The sequence below is a fragment of the Triticum aestivum genome, chromosome 3B, assembly GCF_018294505.1.
Source record: "Triticum aestivum cultivar Chinese Spring chromosome 3B, IWGSC CS RefSeq v2.1, whole genome shotgun sequence".
Taxonomy (NCBI): Eukaryota; Viridiplantae; Streptophyta; class Magnoliopsida; order Poales; family Poaceae; genus Triticum; species Triticum aestivum.
Genome location: NC_057801.1, coordinates 11,435,035 through 11,455,784, shown reverse-complemented (window position 1 = coordinate 11,455,784; position 20,750 = coordinate 11,435,035). Strand labels below are relative to the sequence as shown.

Genomic DNA, 20,750 nt, shown 5'->3' with positions numbered 1-20,750 from the left:
GGTGTACTTGACTAGGTTGAGTATTGTTAGAAAGCAATGAAAAATAAAATGAAAAAGTCGGTTAAAAGTATAGTATGTTGGAAAGCTTGACTAGGTTGGTTAAAAGTATAGTTAGCAGTCAAAAGTATGTTGGAAAGGAAATGATCTTGACTAGGTTGTTTTCGGTTGGAAAGGAAATAATCTTGACTAGTTTTTTTTTTTTGACGTGACACCGGAAACAACCTAGTCAAGATCATTTCCTTTCCAACATATAGTATGTTAATTAGCCAGGGTGTTTTAGTAGTAGGAAACTAGCGTACAAGCCAAAAAAATAAAAATCAAAGCTAGTAGGAGACAATATCACATCGATCCTGTGTGTGTGTGGTGCCAAACTGCCAACTGATCCTGAGGCTCCGTGTACAACATTTGTCTCTTGTACTACTTGCTATCGTTGTTAATCAGCAGCGCACCTCTGGCAGGTTTGGCTACCGCGCTCTCCTTCAACTTCAACCTCACCGACAACTCTACTTTGCAACACAGAGCTCAGCTGCGAACGGGGTACACGTGCGATCAAGCTAGCTCGAGACATGTCATCGCTAGGTTGATTTCGTGTGATTTTTCCTCTCCGTCAGGGGATGGTTGGATTGTTGTAAATTTTATTTCAGGATTCAAATCTAGACAAAATATTTTTTAACCAAACATCCGGATAATTAGGAACCAATTTTCACAATTACGTACATCACGCTGAGTCTTCGAACCAGATCCCATATTAATAAGTTCCAATTATTTGTGCATGTGAAATGAGTTTCCCATGTAGTCTAAGTTGTTCTTTGTGTATTTCGCGTGTTATGTGTGTACTTTTCATTTTAATGTGTGTTTGTTTGTGTTGTGTGCGTATATGTGATGTGTGTGTACTTCCCACATCAGTGTGTGTTTTATGTGTGATATACGCATTGTTGTGTATTTTGTACTTCGCATATGTTGCAAGCACCTTAAAACCAGAGTTAATTCAAAACAACTAGAAAAAACCAGAAGAAGAATGTCAAAACCCAAAAAGAAGATGGCATGAATAGACACTCATGGAAAACTTTAGCAATTTTCATGGTGGTGTCTGCATTTGTATATCTATCTACACGCACACGGCACACACCTAAACCTAGTCGGACATGCACACCACAGTCCAACGCCAACTTGGCTGAACCTGTACGACAACATCCTTTTTGGATTGGACTGCAGTGGACGATTCTACCAAATAAACTGACTTGGACTGCTTCAATCAAGAATCAAGACCAATAATTTCCATTCCACCATTGTCCATAAAATCCATCCCTACTTACTCGGTCTCGAGTCGGACACCAACATTGGTAGGCAGCTACAACAATGAGCCCTCACCACCTTCTCTCCGTCTCTGGCTCCGTGTACATCCTTTGTCTTTGCTACTCGCTCTCCTTGTTAACCAGCAGCGCACCTCCGGCAGGTCTGGCTACCGCTCTCTCCTTCAGCTTCAACTTCTCCGATAGCTCCGGCTCCGGCGACCTCTGCGACACGGAGGTCAGGTGCGAACGCGACACGCGCATGGGCCCCGGTGCGATCGAGCTAACAAAGAACGAGATCAGAGACAACTTGTACAGCCTCGGCCGGGCATCATACGTGCACCCGGTGACGCTCTGGGACAACACCACGGGCGAGGTGGCCAGCTTCTCCTCCAACTTCACGTTCCAGATTAGGTTAAAAAACGAGACGGACGGACAGCTTCGTGGTCTCTGTGGCTCGAGCAGTACGCCTAATGATGGTGTAGCTGATGGTATGGCTATGGCTTTCTTCCTGGCGCACTACCCATCCAGGCTCCCTCCCAATAGCGTTGGCGGGAACCTCGCTCTCTTCAATGACAACAACAACTTGGATGCCACTGGTGATGACCGCGTCGTCCCCGTGGAATCCGACACCTTCCTCAACTCCTGGGACCATAGCGACAACCATCTCGGCATAGACGTGAACTCCATCAACTCCAAGGCCTACGCAAACATGAGCAAGCGCCTGGTCTCCGACGATGACGTCGTCATGACTGCCGAGATCAGCTACGAGAACCTCACGGGTGTTCTGGTCGCCCTTCTGCAGATTGACGGCGACGGACCGCCATTCATTGTAAATACTTCGGTGGACATGAAGAGGGATCTGCCCCAACAAGTTTCAGTCGGCTTCGCTGCATCAACTGGTGCGTGCATCGAGCGGCATCAGGTGATGTCTTGGTCGTTTAGATCCACTCTAGATGATGCCATGGTGGCTGCCAGTACCATTCCACGACGTCGAGCACCGGTGCATGTGCTAGTGCATTCTGTAGTAGCAGCTTTTCTGGTGTTGCTCTGTGTTGCCGCTGTCCTCGGGCGATGCATATGGAAGAAGCTAGATGATTCTAAAGACAAAGAACGTGAGCAAGCTGAGTTCGAGAGAGGGGTAGGCCCTAGACGTTACCGCTACTGTGAGCTCGCCGCCACCACCAAGAACTTCCCGGAGGAGGGGAAGCTCGGGCGAGGAGGCTTTGGCAACGTCTACCGGGGTGACAGCCTTAGCGACCAAGACCGCCCGGTGGCCATCAAGATGCTCTCTGCAGAATTGTCTGCACAGGGGAGGAAGGAGTACGAGTCTGAGGTGAAGATCATAAGCCGGTTGAGACATCGGAACCTTGTGCACTTGCTAGGCTGGTCCGACAGCCGCAAAGGGCTCCTACTCGTCTATGAGCTCGTACCGGAAGGCAGCCTGTACCGACACATATACAACACTGTTGGAATAAGCCACGTCGTATGTGGTCGGGCTCGTCGGGTGCGCGCGGGTTGGGCGGGACACACTGGTGCCATCGGGCTCATCGGGTTCGTCGGGCGTGTCGATGGCGCGCGGGACGGACGGGATGTGCGGGACACAGCGGAAGCGTGGCGTGTGTGTGTGTATGTGTGTATGGGCAGCGTGTGTGCCCGTGGCGCGCGTGTGTGCGTGCGTTGTGTGCGTGTGTGCGCATGGGTTGTAGTAGCTAGGCTGTTGGCAATCTGTTGCGAGTAGCGCGCTGTGCGCGTCGTGCGCATGGCCGAGCGGAGCGCTTGCATGCAGCAGCCAGTCGTACGTACGTGCTTGGCCGAAGCGTAGGCGCTGCGTTGTCGAGGGCTACAAAGCCGGCCGTAATCTCAGTTTGTTTGTGGCGTTGGTTATGTTGACGTATAATGTGCTGCTTAGTCTCTTCAATCAGATCGGCCTTTCGGTTGCATTGGCTAGAGCATGTACTTCTACATGGTATCAGAGCCAAGAGGTCTTGAGTTCAAGACCCGGTTGGCGCAATTAAATTGCAGCCCACTTTCGGTCCACGTTTAGGCCTGTGGAGCCACACGTGAGGGGGAGTGTTGACGTATAATGTGCTGCCTAGTCTCTTCCATCAGATCGGTCTTTTGGTTGCATTGGCTAGAGCATGCACTTCTACAGGTTAGTCAAGAGGAAAAAGGGGACGTTTGAGCGCCAGAAAAACTGTCCAGCTTGCCTTTGTCTACCTCCGTCCGTGAGTGAACCAAAGAGTTAGTCTAGTGCGGCAACAACATTTCGTATCAGAGCTTCGGTTCGGCCGATCACCGGCGACCATGGCGCTCGTCCCACACGGCGGCGGTGCGGGCGGATCGGCGATGATGGCGATGCCGATGTTGACCGCGGACAACTACACGGTCTGGGCCATCAAGGCGCACGCGATCCTCGACGTCCACACCGTATGGGAGGCGGTGGCGCCGGACGACGCGGCGGTGAACGGGCGGAAGGACAAGATGGCGCGCACATTGCTTCTTGGGGCGTTGCCGGAGGATGTGCTGCTGCAGGTGTCGACAAAGCTCACCGCCAGGGAGGTATGGGACTCCCTGAAGGTGAGGTTCGTCGGCGCCGATCGGGTCCGTGCGGCCAGGCTGGCGACGCTGCGCGGCGAATTTGACCGCCTGAAGATGGCGGGCGGCGAGGAGCTCGACGTGTACGGCGGGAGGCTCGCGGCGATGGCGGCGAGGTACGCCAACCTCGGGGAGATGTGGATACGGTGTCGGATCGGCTCTTCCCGTTGTCGCCAGCATCGAGCAGTTCCACGACGTGACAACGATGGCGTTCGACGAAGCGCTCGGGCGGCTGCGCGCGTTCGACGAGCGAGTTCGGCGTCGACGGCAGGACAGCGGCGAGCGGGCGGACGGACAACTCCTGTTCACGGCGGCGCAGTGGCGGGCGCGGGAGCGGCAGCACGGCGGAGCACGGGACGACGACGACGGGCGCAGCGTGGCGTCGGGGAGCAGCGGCAATAGGCGTAGGCACTGCTACAAGTGCGGGGAGCACATGCACTTCCGGCGCTAGTGCCCGCAGCTGCGGAAAGGACCGGCGGCGGAGCAGGCTCTCTTGGCTGATGCCAACGTCGACGACGACGGACTCCTCTAGGCCGTGGCTTAGGGTGTGTGTGTTGGAATAAGCCACGGCGTGTATGGTCGGGCTCGTCGGGTGCGCGTGGAACGGGCGGGACACACTGGTGTCGTCGGGCTCGTCGGATTCGTCGGGCATGTCGGTGGCGCGTGGAACGGACGGGACGTGCGGGACGCAGCGGAAGCGTGGCGTGTGTGTGTATGTGTGTGGGCAGCGTGTGTGCCCGTGGCGCGCGTGTGTGCGTGTGTGCGCATGGGTTGTAGTAGCTAGGGGAAAAAAATTCTATGAGAGCAGGTCTCACGGGTTAGCAGGTGAGACCCATCTTGATGGATGACACGTGGCATTTGCAAATCACAAAGCATCTATCCCACCCCCACCTGAAATCAGGGGGGGAGATTAGATGCTTTGTGATTTGTGAATGCCACATGTCATCCATCAGGGCGGGTCTCATCGGGTTTATATGAGACCTGGTCTTATATAATTTTTTTCCGTAGCTAGGCTGTTGGCAATCTGTTGCGAGTAGCGCGCTGTGTGCATCGTGCGCATGGCCGAGCGGAGCGCTTGCATGCAGCAGCCAGTCGTGCGTACGTGCTTGGCCGAAGCGTAGGCGCTGCGTTGTCGAGGGCTATAAAGCCGGCTGTAATCTCAGTTTGTTTCTGGCGTTGGTTAGTCAAGAGAAAAAAAGAGGCGTTTGAGCGCCAGAAAAACTGTTTAGCTTGCCTTCGTCTACCTCCGTCCGTGAGTGAACCAGAGAGTTAGTCTAGTGCGGCAACAACAAACACTAGTTGCCTGCTTACTTGGCCTGAGAGGTACGTGACTACTCCCTTTGCCATAAATTAATTGAATGTTATGTTTGTAGATTATTAGATTATTTATAAAATGTATATCTGTACAATATATTTTTGATGTTGTAGATCTTAGCATATTTTTCTGTGAACTTTGGTTGACTTGGAAGAAACCTAGAACTTCAATTAATTGGAATGAACACAATCATTATGAAATCACTTCCTCCATTTCGGTCATTCCCAATATTTTCCATTAATTTAATCACTAGTACATCTATAAATATGCATGGTACTTAATCAACCTGATCTTATTGAGTGACACGTACAGATACAAGATCATCCTTGGACTGGGATCTGCATTGCGCTATCTCCACACAGAGTGGGATCAGTGTGTGCTTCATGGCGACATCAAGCCCAGCAACATACTCCTCGACTCATCACGCAACACCAAGTTGGCGGATTTCAGGCTGGCGAGGCTCGTCGAGCATGGAGCCGGGCCACTGATGACGCAGGTTGTCATGGGCACCGTAGGGTATATAGACCCGGAATTCATCCGCACGCGCCGGCCAAGCACCGAAGCCGACGTCTACAGCTTTGGCATCGTTGTGTTGGAGGTCGTGTCCGGCCGGCGACCGGAGATGGGAACAGGAGAACCGGCCGACAAAGCCATCCCGTTGCTCAGATGGATTTGGGACCTGTACGAGAAGGGAACCATAGTTGAAGCGGTGGAAGAGAGGCTCAAGGGGGAAGACATGCAGCAGCTCGATGATGTCGACATCAGTAAGGGGCAAATGCACCACGCGCTAGTCGTGGGGCTCTGGTGCACGCACCCGCACCTGGGTGTGCAGCCGTCAGTAGTACAGCTCATGAACGTCTTGCAGTCGGAGGACGTCACGTTGCCGACCCTGTCGCCGCCAGCCCTGGCCAACATTAACACTGGATCACATGCCTCATCGGCCATTGCTTGTAGCGACGTGTCTTGGGCCAGCAGTGGCAGATGACCAAATCTATTTTACTGAAGAGCCTGTTGTATACAACTTACACTAATAAATGAAGCTTCACCACCTCCCGAAACTGCCATCGATTTCCTATGTTGTATTGTCGTTTAGGACTAGTTGATGTTTTTGAAATTCTGCTATTGCGGTTTTCTGGTCACTAGGCATCACATACATATATAATTAACATTTCTCAATATTTCTTTCCATGGTTGATATAGGCTTTGCAGATGTGGCGGCAATTTCTTGTTTTGCGAGGGTTTCCCATCATTTTATAACTTGCGTGTGGTGGAGCTGTGTACCTTGTTCCATCCCATAGCTAAATATTTGCCCCAAACAAGGCCTATGACCCCACGTCTTAGGGAAAGATGTGAAAATGCTAAACCCACGAAGCCGCTACGTATCTGTTACGTAAAATTCCAACCAATCTAAACAATCCCTCCCTGAATTTCAGGCGGGGTGGGCCTCACCCTCCCTTTAATCGAATCAAACATTTCCACATTTCCACGTCAGATCAGCCCGTAAATGTACATAAATCATTATGTGGACGTACCATTTGCTCGGGAAAGCTGAGAGTGGATTTTGCGTTGGGTTAAGTCCGAAAATCCTACACCTACAGGCCTCTTTTTTTTTTAATTTCATTCCCCCTCTATTTATTCATGTAGTGCAGGAATCTCTGCCGAAACGATGGACAAAATACAATCGGGGGGCACATGCAGCCACACCTTACATAAATTATTAGAAATCCCTTCTTTAGCTAGTACGTGAGCTGCTCCATTGGCCGAACGCCGAGTCCAGCTTACCTTCCATTCTTGGGGGGTACTGCAGTAGCCTTTTCACTTCCTCTATCGTTGGTCCCAACACAGAGAGATCTCTGTCCTTGCTCTGCAACTTGTAGACGATCTCCTTGCAGTCCATTTCAATGTGCAGCTTCATGGCGTTCACCTCGTCCGACAACTGAGCTGCGCGCCGGCAGGCCAACAGCTCGATGGTTGCAGGGTCTGTACAGCTCGGAAAAAAGTGGCATGCTCCACCCAAGAAGGCTCCATCATAACTTCTAAAGACCACACCGGCTCCTCCTTTATCTCCCAGCATGGACGTGGCTACATCTACGTTGACCTTAGTCCAACCTGGGTCTGGTGGTTCCCATTGCTGCACTTGTGCCTGCTTGGGTACCCTGCTCTTACGACCATGTATACTCCTGCCATTCCTCCACATGTGTAACAACTGATCTTGCAATTTCTGCAGCCTCCTCAATTTTCTTCCCTTCCCGAGCGTTATTTCTTGCTAACCATAATCCATAGACCCCCTGGGCCATGATCGCTTTTTCGTCATCTGAAGCCTCACTGAACCACTCGAGCAACCAGTTTGAGAGATCACTCTGGGAGCTGACAACAGCCGGTGGGATCGCCACTGGCACTCCCAATTCCGAGTGCATTACCTTCCAGAACTTTGCTGAGTGATGATAGCCCCAAAATCGGTGATAGTTTGTCTCTTCTCGTCCACATGCTACGCAAAAAACACCTGCCTTGATGCTTCTTCTCGCAAGCTCTGATCCTACTGCGAGCCCGTTTCTAATCAGCCTCCATACATGAGTTTTGACCTTGCCCGGCGCGACCGTATCCCACAGGCTAAGCCAGGCCTTGTGCTTTGCTACTGAAGAGGAGGGTTCCGGGCATCCGTTCTTGAGCTTCTTTTGTGACATGCGAAGATGGTACGCAGACCTACCCGTAAAAACTCCGTTTTTTTGTGAAGTTCCACGCTAGAACGTCCTCCATGCCCGGACCCCCTATTCGTATCTGCATGATTTCTTGCGCTTCGTCCAGGGGAAACATGTCCAGTACCTTGGACACATCGAACGCTGAACCACTCGCATCTAGCAAGTCACTAACTCTGGTGATCCCATGGATATATGTTTGACCCAGTGGCAGCATACTCCCCTTCCTAGGAATCTAGTGGTCGTGGTGGATTCTAACCTTCGTACCATCACCAATTCTCCAAATGAGTCCATCCAGTAGTAAGTTTCTCCCATGTAAAATGCTCTTAAAAGTGAAAGAGCCCCCACCTGAGCATGTAGCATTGAGAATAGAGCCTTCCACAAAATACCTAGCCTTTAGCACCCTTGCACACAGTGATGTTGGGACTTGCAAAATAGGCCAGGCCTGTTTTGCAAGCAACGCTTGGTTAAACGCCTCCGGGTCTCGAAATCCAAGGCCCCCTTCATGTTTCCTAGTACACATTTTGTCCCACGCGATCCAATGCACCTTCTTCTCACCATTTGTTGCACCCCACTAGAAGTTCGACGAGATCGAAGACAGGTTCCGGCACATTTTCTTTGTGAGTTGAAAACAGCTCATGGTGAACGTTGGTGTGGACTGATGGCCAGATTTGACTAGTACTTCCCTTGCTGTTTTTGAGAGCCCTTGTCCCTTCATCCTGCTACCTTTTTTCCCGCACACACTTTCACATACCTGAAAGTTCCATCTTTAGACCTCCCCACCACCGTAGGGAGTCCCAAGTATCTTTTGCTTAATGCCTCAGAAAAAATTCCAATAGTTTGCTTCAAACATGCTTTATCCTCTTCCTTACTTCCTTTCCCAAAGAAGATGGCAGATTTCTGCATGTTCACCTTCTGTCCAAAAGCCACCTCATAGTCATGGAGGATCCTCCAAAGCGTGACAAAATTCTCCTTAGAGCCTTCAAGAAACACCACACTATCATCCGCAAAGAGAAGGTGAGTTACTTTGGGGCCAGTGCTCCCAAAAGAGATTCCCTTGATTTCTTTTGTGTCCTGGGCATGTTTTAACATCGCTGAGAAACCTTTGACACAAAATAGAAAAAGATACGGCGACAAAGGATCACCCTGGCGCAGCCCTCTGGAAGGGGAAAAACTGTGAGAGAGACCACCATTTAGCTTCACTGCGAACCTTGCCGTCGTAACACATTGCATGACCATTCCTATCCAACGCCCCGAGAAGCCAAACCTCGCCAACATTTGTTCGAGGAACACCCATTCGACCCTATCATAGGCTTTCATCATGTCCAGCTTTACCGCACACAGTGGATTTCTCCTTTTCCTTTTCCTGATAGCATCCACACACTCATAGGCGACCAGTACATTGTCAGAGATTAATCTACCAGGGACGAAGGCGCTTTGCTCTTTTGATATTAAGATAGGTAACACCACCTTCAGCCTATTAACCAAAACTTTCGCCGCAATCTTGTACAAGACGTTACACAGACTTATAGGCCGAAACTGAGAGAGCAGTTCAGGTGAGCACACTTTCGGGATCATCACAATAACAATATTATTTAAACCATTGGGTGCTGCTTTCCCTGACAGAAAATCACGAACCGCAACACAAATATCATTCTTGACGAGCGACCAGTGTCGTTGGTAGAACAACGCAGGCAGCCCGTCCGGACCCGGCGATTTTGTTGGGCCCATCTGAAATAGTGCTCTTTCGATCTCCTCATCATTGACCTCTGCCGTGAGCTTGGAATTCATATCATCAGTTACTACCACGTCAATATGTTGCAGCAGTTTTTCACTCTCCTGGGATCCCTCTGAGGTGAATAAATTGGCATAGTATTTTGCTGCCATCTCTCTCATTCCTTGGTCGTCCATGCACTTTGACCCATCTTCTTTCTGTAGGGTCTTTACCGTATTTTCCCGTTTCCTATGTGATGCCCGATTCTGAAAATATTGTGTATTTTGGTCGCCCTCTGTCCAGTCAACTCAGGATCTCTGCTTCTGATAGACTTCCTCCCTTTCGTACAGCTCATATAGCTGGTCCTCAATATCCTTAATCTCCTGCCTGTAGCCCGTATGCATCGCCCTCTCCTTAGCATCACGCAGTTGTCTTTTCAAGTGCGCAATCTGTTTCTTAATGGATCCAAACACGTCCCTGCTCCACCCTTTAATTTGCTTGGAAACAAACTCCAGTTTATTGCATGCAGCACCAACCCCCGCTTAGCTGCATGGGCATCAAGCCATGCATTGGTAATCATCTCGTCGTACTTCTCATGCCTCGCCCATGCTACCTCAAACTGGAAAGGCCTTTGCCCTGATTTGCTACCTGTGGCCAGTGCCGACAAGGCTTGAATAAGCAGGGCCTGACGATCGGACTCCTCCGTCAGAACATGTAAAACCTTAGTTTGTGGAAAAAGTTGCATGAAGCCAGCGTTGCATGTAGCTCTATCCATCCGCACTTGAATATTCTCTCCATCCTCACGTTTATTAACCCATGTAAATTGATAGCCCGAGAACCCCAAGTCCGCCAAGCCACAGTCCGTCAAACAGTCCCCAAATGCCTCCATCTGCCTTAAGCTCCTTGGTTTTCCTCCCATCTGTTCGCTCTGGACCAAAGCTTCATTGTAGTCACCTGCACAAATCCATGGTAAGTCATCTTGGGCCGGAAGATACCGAATTACTTCCCATGTTTTCTTCCTTTTGTCTACACATGGTTCCCCATAAATTCCAGTGAATCTAAAGGAGACCCCATCAACATGTATCTACTGGCACCATGGTCGTACGGTGACATTCGAATGGTCTCTCCACCATAACGCAAGTCCACCACTCTTCCCCTCACAATCTACAGCCACTCCCTGTCTGAACTCTGAAGCCAGGTCTCCATTTCAAGCGCTCCATAGCATGTGATCTTTTCTTCGTCTCCGACAAGAAAACCACCGCTGGGTTGTAGGACCGTACCAGGTCTCTAAGCTCGCCCACTGTCAGGTCCAACCCCAATTCCCGACAGTTCCAGGCAAGAATATTCGTTGCTCCCGTCGGCCTGCCTAGCAGGGTCCGCCGATGAAACGTGATGCTCCGAGATGCGGTCAAACACCGTAGACGTTTTCTGCCTAGTGTCGCGAATGAACGCATCATTTCCAACTTGCCTGTCCAGGTCTCCCTTTGCCACCCAGTATTGTTTCGATCTCCTCTTCCTCTCCCCTATGGCATTTTTGCGAGGGCTCCTAGGGGAGTGGTGATCTTCATACCCAGGTCTCGGCTTCTTCACATAGTAACCCCTCCTTCGCTCCTCTCTATAGCTTGACTAGAGCTACCTGAACCATCACAATCTTTATAGCCATGTTGCTTGTATTGGGGTCTCAACTCAGCTTGCTTATTCAGCTGTCTCTGCCGTAGTTCATTCCGCATCTCTCTCTCTCTCTCTCTCTCTTCTGCTCCAACTTGTCCCGAAGGTCCTTTCCCTTCAAGTCAGCCGGCCCGTGCCTCTGCTTGTTTGGACTAGAAACTTCCCCCTGGTCAAATTTTCCTTCCATGCCAGTGCGGGAATCAGCCGGGGTATTGAATTCCTTGTTGAGATTACGCTTTGTGGGAAGATCACGCACATACCCAAATATTCTCCTTCCCATATCCGCATCACTTGACCTAGCACTCCCCTGACTGTTTGTACTACTTGCTGCAGCTCTATGAGCCCCTTCCTTTATTGAAGTCGAGCGTCCCGTCGAGGCCCTTAGCCACTCACCCCATTGCTGGTCAGATTCGACCGGGGGCACACACCCTTCTGCACCATGCACAAGGCGTCCACACTCGAAGCAGAAGTGAGGAATTTTTTTCATATGCAAAATCAAACCAAGTCTGTTCTATATCATCATCTGACTTCTTGAGATAGAACCCTCTAACCAATGGCTCAAAAACAGAAAGTTTGGCCCTAAACCGCAGGTTCGTACCTTTAGCGAACCCATCTTTCTCAACATCCACCCGGACTACTCCGCCAAGCCAATTCCCAAGAGCTTCGCCAAATGCCTTTGATCTTTTATCAAGTGGTAAATCTGCAACTCTCACCCACGCCTCCATTGTATCGAAAATCATCTCTGATGGCCTTGTTGCTCCATCATAGTCCTTCAGTACAAGCACGTTGAAGTCAAACTGCCATGGGCCATTGTTCAAAGCATGTTTCCAGTCTCCTTCGCTTCCAAAGTTCACCAGGAAAATATTTGGTCCAACAATCTTGAACTTGGCCTCCCTGTGTAGACCCCAAGCCCTAGGCATCGCCTTCTCCAGAGCACACATGTTTATAGGTCTTGGAGTAAACGCTTTCCCAATTGTAGACCACTTAGCTGCCCTAGGTTGCTCCTGCTCGGATTCCTTGAATATGAAACCTGCAGCCTCCTTTTCTGCCAACACTAGGCCACCCATCCTCGCCGTCAGGCCCGCTACCTTCGCCGACACCTTGCCATCCACAGGGGACCGCGAGGAGTTCCTGCTTTGAGCGCCCAGTGGTGTCTTCATTGAAGGTGCCGATGCCAGTTGTGTCGACGATCTAGGTGTTGCCCTCATCTTCGCAGCTGCAGATAGTCCATGCGACACGTCTGCTCCGTTTCTTGCCTTCTTCGCCATGGCACCACCACGAGAGAGAGAACCCTACCGATCCGCATGCAGGAGGGCGCCGTCGCCCCTCCATGCACTACTGGAGTACCACCCCACCACTGTGGGGAAACCCTAACCCTAGCTGCAGGGACGATCGCCTTGCAATCGCCCGTTGCCGCCTCTTCGTGTTTTCCTCACGAGGTGGACCCGCTTGCTCGATGCACCGCCTTACACCTACAGGCCTCTACACATGCAAACGCCCCTCCCCTGAATTTCACCAGGGTGGGCCCTGGCCACCCCTCCCCCAACTCCAATCCTCAAACCCCATGTTGGATAGTAGGTAAACTTCGTAATAGAAACTACGATAGGTGTAGCAAAGACCGGTCAAGTCCCTCCTGATGAAAGTATGTTGGCAGCCCAAATGCAGCCCATAAGTCCAACATGCATGAGTATTTTTACTCCACCAAGTTTTGGCCGGACCTAGCACATCCCCTACATATAACAGAGTATTTTTTTTCATTTTCATATCATTTTCGGCTATCGAAACATATTTCATTGAAGGACACTGATACATTGGAGTACATAATTTACCAATTCTTCGCTATGAGAATGAAAGCAAAGAAAGCAAAAACCACAATTAGACACTTTAAAAGATATCCAACTTTCATAACTGCTTCCACTAGTTGGATTAATATTTCGGGATAAATGCATTTTTGCCCTTAGTCGAAACCACCCCATGGGTTTTGCTCTTACTTTTCGGCTCTGCTCAGTTTTGCCCTTAGATTTGTCCCTGATGTCATCCGATTGCCCTTTGACCATTTGATCTATACTTTAAAAATCTTTACCTCTTTACCTACTAATAAACCACCAATCGCTTTTGGTCGTCCGTCAAAAAAATTGCCCCCGAAGTTCGCATTAATTACCCACTACGCCACCGGTAAGTGAGAAAAACGGTTCGCTGTGGCTGCATCCGCGTCGCGTTTGGTTCATATAAAGCAACACTCATTGATATATCAAGTATACGTGACTAGCCCGCTGGTTGGAGCTTGGGTCTTGCCTCAGGTAGACCTGGGTTCGAACCGTGCTCTCCTCCGTTTTGTTTTTTCTTTCTTTTCTTTTGGCTGCACCACGTAATATTCAGTTAATAAGAAGAAATCCCCTCGCATAAAAACATATCATACATATGTGCTTCACTGGTTAGAGCCTAACTCTTTCAACTGGGAGACCTAGGTTGATTTTAGAGGAATTCATAAAAGTATTGATCTAGAGCATGAATGTCTGAGCAACTCAACTTAATTGTTAAAACATATTATTATTTCTGAACATATAATTTCTGCGCTCCCTAATTGTTACAGAAAGGAGAATCAAGATCTTTGTTTATATGTTGGATACGATTGTTGGTATAATTTCGTGTGGTCCTTTTCTTTTGTCAGATTGTATTATATATACAGACTTCCATGATACATATATTGCTGTCCCTTGAAATCAACTACTTTTGAAAGAGGAACAGATGTATGTATTAAAATTACAGCTCACTAATCTGGCCGGATCTTGCATGTCCAATTCCATGCACTCTTCGGAGCAGCTCTCTCTGCCTCCCCAAGCACTTCTCTCTCCCCACCCTAGCTTGAAGACGAGCTGCACCCAGTCGGATGGATATAGCCAGGTACTTACGTGAGACTGGAATTTATTCCTGATAGATAGTTATTGAACTGACAACCATTAAAAGCAGCGCTGCGTACATATGGCATCTATAAAAGGCGTCTTCTCTAAGCTCTCGATCAGTATATCTATCATGTATTCATTAATCACTACTATATATATTAAATATACGAATCTCAAATGCCCAACTTGTTGCGTAGATGTCGTCCTCGCCTGTCGCCGTGTCCCAAAAAACCGCACCGCTACTCACTACTACTACTTAGAGGCTTAGATACGAAATGAATATAGTCGAGTAGGGCATTTTGGAGATCGAGCTCCATGGAGCCCTTTATTTTGAAAATTTTAAAATTCATAAATTTCATTTCAAAAAAATCTGGAAAAAAAATACACATGTATGAGAGGATGTAAAGTGTATGTGTGAAAAAATTCAGGATGAAATACCTTGAATTGTGAGCTGCTCCCCCAAAAAAAATCATGGACTTTAAAAATGAACAGTACATATGTTAGAAAGCCTTAGATTTGTCTTTTTTGTGTAGCTCATATTTTAATGTATTTCGACCTGAAAATTTGCACACATGTACATTATGTATCTAGATATATCTGTATTTAATTTCAGAATTTTTTGAAACTGAAAATTTTGAATTTTGAAGTTTTCAAATAAAGGCCTCCATGGAGCTCGGTCTCCGTTTGGCATTTTTGCAACTTGATGAGGTTCTGAATTAACTTAAGGTAGTGTGCTTGCCTTTTTATGATATATGGTGTAATAAATTTGTCTCCTTTAGTATTTTTTGTACTAAATGAATATAGTTCTAGCTGTTCCCTAAGTTTTTTTTTATTTCTGCTTCTTATATTGTGATAGCATAGGTGCGGCATATTCGTATTAAATCTGAAACATATGTGATCTTAAATTATTTTGGCATAATCTAGAATTTATTTCATGGGCTTAGTTTGTACTTTGCCATTCTATGTGAGAATAAGATGTATTTTTAATTATATACTCACATATGGTCATCTGATTAAGATTTGAGTATAAGCAAGCGATTGTCAAAGTTGTCATGAAAAACACTAGGCTTCTCATTACAGTGGATGGTAAAATTTCTTTTACACTGATGTTATGGGTGCGTGAAAGCGGTGTGCTAGAGTGTTATTACCAAGTTCATCATCTTATGATTCATCGCATTTGCCGTGACTAGATGGACAACTTGACCACCATCGGCGGCGGTGACCAAGAGGAAAAGCTGCAACGTGGATGTAGCAAAAAGGATGTGTGAAGATTTGTTTCTCCCGTTGCAACGCACAGATTTTTTAGCTATAAGAATTCATCTTCAAATGGTGTAGGAATCCACGAAATACCATTCCCTGGTTTCGTAATTTTGATATTCCTAAAACCTATTAGGATTTATGATCTTTTAGAAAAAGAGAGGATTTAGGATGCATATCCGAAGGAGATGTGCATCTACCGTGTTCTTCAGCGGTTCTGATAGAGTAATTTTTCTAAATTGATTTGAGATGTCGAATATGCTTATACTTGTGGTTCGCTTCATGGTTCCCTGTAGAACTGAATGGAGAAAAAAATAATAATCAAACAGATTTAAGTTGCTAAATTATAATTAGTTGAAAAAGGTATTATTTTGTCTATCCATGCTTATGCTTCTTTTTTATCAGCAAAAGAAGCTGTGTTACAGGAAACTCCTTCCTCACATTGAGTGTGATAAAAGTAGCATGGATCTTATTTTGTAATGTAAAATTTCAGTTTTAGTAGGTTTGCATCTGTTTCAAAGGTATTGCTTTTCAGAGATAATTAATGATACAATTAAGGAAAATGCAAAAAATCTCCCGTTGCAACGCACGGGCATTTTTCCTAGTTCATAATAAAATTCATATACACATACAAATTCACAACAAATCAAATAAAAAAATGACTTGTTCCCAGGTCACGACCTGGTCGCCACCCATTCCTCGACCCCATCGACCTGAATTAATTCCTGGCAAGTGGCAACTAGACAGACCTAAACTCGATATTAGGTATTCCTATACGCATACAAGCACCATTCCTTTAACTAATCTGATCACGCGGCAGTTTTGGTTAATTCCAACATCGTGTCCGAGGTTATATATGCCGGTCGATCCTAGCTGAAGCTTGCCGGGCGGAGCTTACACCAAAACTGAAGCTGGCAAATCCATCTGTCTATGTAGATATCTAGCACTCGCACTCCCATCCCGTACCGTCCATCTCCCAAATCGCCAAGCAGCAACAATGGCTGCCGCAGTCATGAGCCCTCACCACCTTCTCTCCGTCTCGGTGTACATCATCATCTGGCTCTGCTATTCGCCAGGTCTGGCTACCGCGCTCTCCTTCAGCTTCAACTTCTCTAGCTCCGGCTCCGGCGACCTCTGCGACACGGAGCTCAAGTGTGAACGTGACACGCGCATGGGCTCCGGCGTCATCGAGCTAACGAAGAACGAGAATGACGCCAACATCTTCAGCATCGGCCGGGCGTCCTACGCGCGCCCGGTGACGCTCTGGGACAACGCCACCGGCGAGGTGGCCAGCTTCTCCTCCAGCTTCACGTTCCAGATCAGGCCCAAAAACGGGTCGAACAACACTTTTGGCCTATGTAACTCGAACTTCACTACCACTACCGACGGTAGTGCTGACGGTATGTCTTTCTTCCTGGCGCCCTTCCCGTTGAGGCTACCTACCAACAGCTGGGGCGCGAACCTTGCTCTCTTCAATGACAGCAACCAGTTCAATGCCACCGGCGAGGACCGGATAGTCGCGGTGGAGTTTGACACCTACCTCAATCGCTGGGACCACAGCGACAACCACATCGGCATAGATGTCAACTCCATCGACTCCAGGGCCTACGTAAATGTGACCAAGCGCCTTGTCTCCGACAACGCCATCATGACTGCCGAGATCAGCTACGACAACCATACAGGTAATCTGGCTGCCCGTCTCCAGATCCAGGGAGACGGGCCTCCATATGACGTGTCTACGTACGTGGACATGAAGAGAGAACTGCCCCAGCAAGTTGCAGTCGGCTTCGCCGCAGCAACTGGTTTCTGCGCCGAACTACATCAGGTGTTATCTTGGTCGTTTAACTCCACTCTAGATGATGCCACCGTGGCTACCAATACCATTCCACGACGACGTCGACCACAGGTACCTGTCCTGGTGCCTTCAGCAGTAGTAGCTTTTCTCGTGTTGCTTTGCGGTGCCGCTGCTGCTGCCCTGTTAGTCCGTCAGCGACGCAAACATGAGCAAGCTGGGTTCAAGAAAGGGGTAGGCCCTAGACAGTACTGCTACCGTGAGCTCGCGGCCGCCACGAAGGATTTCGCGGAGGAGCGGAAGCTCGGGCGAGGGGGCTTCGGCAACGTCTACCGGGGCAGCAGCCTCAGCGACCAAGACAGCCCCGTGGCCATCAAGCTGTTGTCTGCGGAATCGTCTGTGCAAGGAAGGAGAGAGTTCGAGGCAGAGGTGAAGATCATAAGCCGACTGAGGCATCGGAACCTTGTGCACTTGCTAGGTTGGTCCGACAGCTGAGAGGTCTCCTGCTCGTCTATGAACTTTTGCCGGAAGGCAGCCTCGACCGGCACATATACAACACCAATCGTCTGCTTACTTGGTCCGAGAGGTACGTATAAAATCATCATCAAATTTCACTCCCTTTTTTTACCGTAATTTCACTCCCTTTTTTGGATCATTTCCATTATTATAATTTAATCATGAGGCAATTAACCTACACATATGGTGTACAAATACAAAATTATTCTTGGACTGGGATCTGCAATACACTACCTCCACACAGAGTGTGATCAACGCGTGCTCCATGGTGACATCAAACCCAACAACATACTATTGGACTCGTCACACAACACCAAGCTGGCGGATTTTGGACTAGCGAGGCTCATGGACCATGGAGCCAGCCCGCAGACAACTCAAGTTGTCATGGGCAGTGTGGGGTACATAGACCCGGAGTTCATCCTCACACGCCGGCCGAGCCCAGAAGCGGATATCTAGAGCTTCGGTGTTGTTCTGTTGGAGGTCGTGTCTGGCCGGCGTCCGGTGATGGATATGGATCAACCGGACGACAACGCCATCCCCCTTTTGCGGTGGATCTGGGACCTGTACGAGACGGACACCATTGTTAAAGCGGTGGATGAGAGGCTCCTCGGTGACGATGGCGACTATAAGTCACAGATGCACCGTGCACTGGTTGTTTGGCATTGGTTGTTTGACGATGGCCTCGACCCGGGTGAAAGGATCGATATCGTAGACTAGAGGGGGAGCGAATAGGCAACTACAAATTTTTAGCCTTTCTTAACAAATTAGGTTTAGCAACAAATAAGTTGTCTAGAAATGCAACTAGGAACAACTACGTGTAAATATCTCAATAGAGTATCGTCCCAAGGAAGAGTAGGAGACGAGGGTTAATGTGAGTGTTGAGTTGTCACAGGTCTCATATTAATTGGTTGTTTTGGTATCTGCAAAGATTATGATTTGGACGGGACAAGTAGTTGAGGTGTAAAATAAAGTGGCTATAACTAAGGTTGATACTAAAGAACAAAAGTAAGGAATATAAAAATAAATGACGATTTTCCTGCAATGAGTAGAACTTAGGTGTGGAGAAATTCAGTTCACGATGAATATCAAATGTGCTAGTGCAATGATAACATGTAATTAGCTATTCGTGTGATTCTACCTCTCGTATTCTATGCTTGATAAGCGACTCACCCTTGGATAATCAAACTCCTCCTAACGGAATTGTTGTGACTCTATTATCCTGCCTTTCTATATCATCTCCACTGGTCGGCTTGACAATTAAGGTTGTTAGACCGGATCAATGCTTTAAATACTGTAGCTTCATGTTATCCTCGTATTGTCTTCACTCCTTGTTCATACCAACACATGTCACCTAGGTTTTAAATATCAAGCATATAACAGATTAGTAAAGTGGAATTGTGCGTTCAATTAATTTATGATTGTGAAACCAATATGACATTCAGAGCTAATTAATTATTGCAGTATTATGATTTCTAACATGCTAACTTAGTGCTAAATTTGGTTTACTTGAGCAGGAATTTATCAAACTTGGGGTCGTCCATGGTAACATTAAAAACTATGATGAAATTTGAGGATGATCTCTGGCAACATGAATAATTATTATTGTATTAGCTTCAGGCATGAAGCACCATTGTGTTTGACTGGGTAGTGACCTATATCACTCTATTTTCCTACATATTCAGATGACGTAAGGATTGGGAAAAATATGTGGCATTAGGGTTTATCTTTCACTACAATTATATATAGAAAATGATAGATTGCTAGAGTTTTTTTTAACCCAACACAAATGGCCATGAGCCATTCACATAAACTTAATAATATATATTATTAAAACACATAGTTTAATTGAACTTTAAGAAATGAATTTATTAATTGAGTATAAATATGTATATTCTTACTTCATATTGGAAGCGCAGTCGTGAAATATAATAGGCGAAACTATTATTTGCACATAAGCAAAAAGATATGACACAATTGAAAAAAAGCACAATGTATGAGGTCAAAAGAGCTAAGTTTGGACAGTTAATACTAGGAATCTCCAACCAATAGACTATAGCAAATCCTTTATTTTGACAAATGATATATTTAAGAATCACTCGATGATGAAAACCAGTTAATGTATACATAGGTGTAGTCTAAATTCAAGATCCGTAATGTGGCAATTTTGGTGCATACTTGTAGGACGTTATATGTTATACTCACATTTACAATAAATATTTCAGAATGGGTTGACTTTCTGATTTTTTTTAGTAAGGACGCGACTAATTTCCAGACGTACTGATTTTAAGAACAGATACGGACGACCCGTACTAGCTTTGATCTGGTGCATGCAAAAGGAGGCGCGCGCATGCATGCGACCCAGCATGAGGCGCGGGTGAGCACCTCAATTTTGAACATGCATGCATATACCAACAAATTTGATGATGTCAGCAAATATTCCTTCAAAAAACAAACTTCAAAATGATTTGTAGGTCAAACCGTCGGGCGGATTGGAAAACCGTTTTTACACAAAAAAATCGTTGCGACGAGCGCTTCAAAACTAGATCCCATGTTGGTATGTTTCGACGACTTTTTTTAGGTCAAAAGTTACCATGCTGGACTACGTAAGTTATCACGCATGCAGTACGTAACTTATCAACCGTACAGCAGGATTTTAGCGACAGATCCGCATGATCCCCTTCGATGGCTCCCGCTTCCCCCATTCTTCCCCGATCGATTAGTTTGACAATAATAAAAAACATAAATTGAGAAAAAAGAGTGTTCTACATGGGATTCAAACCTACATCAGGTAGCAAGGACATGCCAAATGTCAATACCAACAACCATTACACCAACCTACCCCCCTCCCACCACCACCCCCATCGCCAAAGTTACCGAGGGGATGTTTTATCAACCCCCCCTTCCCACCACCACCACCATCGTCAAAGTTATCAGGACCGGGGTACATAAGCTATCAGGTTTCCGATGTGTGAGTTACCATGCTATTGACACAAAAGCTA

General features: G+C 47.4%; 1 protein-coding gene and 1 pseudogene across 1 annotated transcript; both read left to right on the top strand.

The window, feature by feature from the left end:
* The first annotated feature begins 1,359 nt into the window (after nt 1-1,359).
* Nucleotides 1,360-6,190, top strand: LOC123067136 (L-type lectin-domain containing receptor kinase IX.1-like). Its single transcript, XM_044490062.1, has 3 exons — nt 1,360-2,750; nt 5,181-5,213; nt 5,518-6,190. Exons 1-3 carry the CDS (start codon nt 1,360-1,362, stop codon nt 6,188-6,190), a joined length of 2,097 nt encoding a protein of 698 aa, XP_044345997.1.
* Nucleotides 6,191-16,455: 10,265 nt separating this feature from the next.
* LOC123067135 (L-type lectin-domain containing receptor kinase IX.1-like) lies at nt 16,456-18,468 on the top strand (annotated as a pseudogene).
* Nucleotides 18,469-20,750: the final 2,282 nt, after the last annotated feature.

Coding starts and splice junctions, on each gene's coding strand:
- LOC123067136 (XM_044490062.1), top strand. CDS start 1,360: ATGAGCCCTCACCACCTTCTCTCCGTCTCTGGCTCCGTGTACATCCTT. Junction 2,751..5,180: donor GGCAGCCTGTACCGACACAT/ATACAACACTGT, acceptor TGCGGCAACAAC/AAACACTAGTTGCCTGCTTA. Junction 5,214..5,517: donor CTGCTTACTTGGCCTGAGAG/GTACGTGACTAC, acceptor TGACACGTACAG/ATACAAGATCATCCTTGGAC.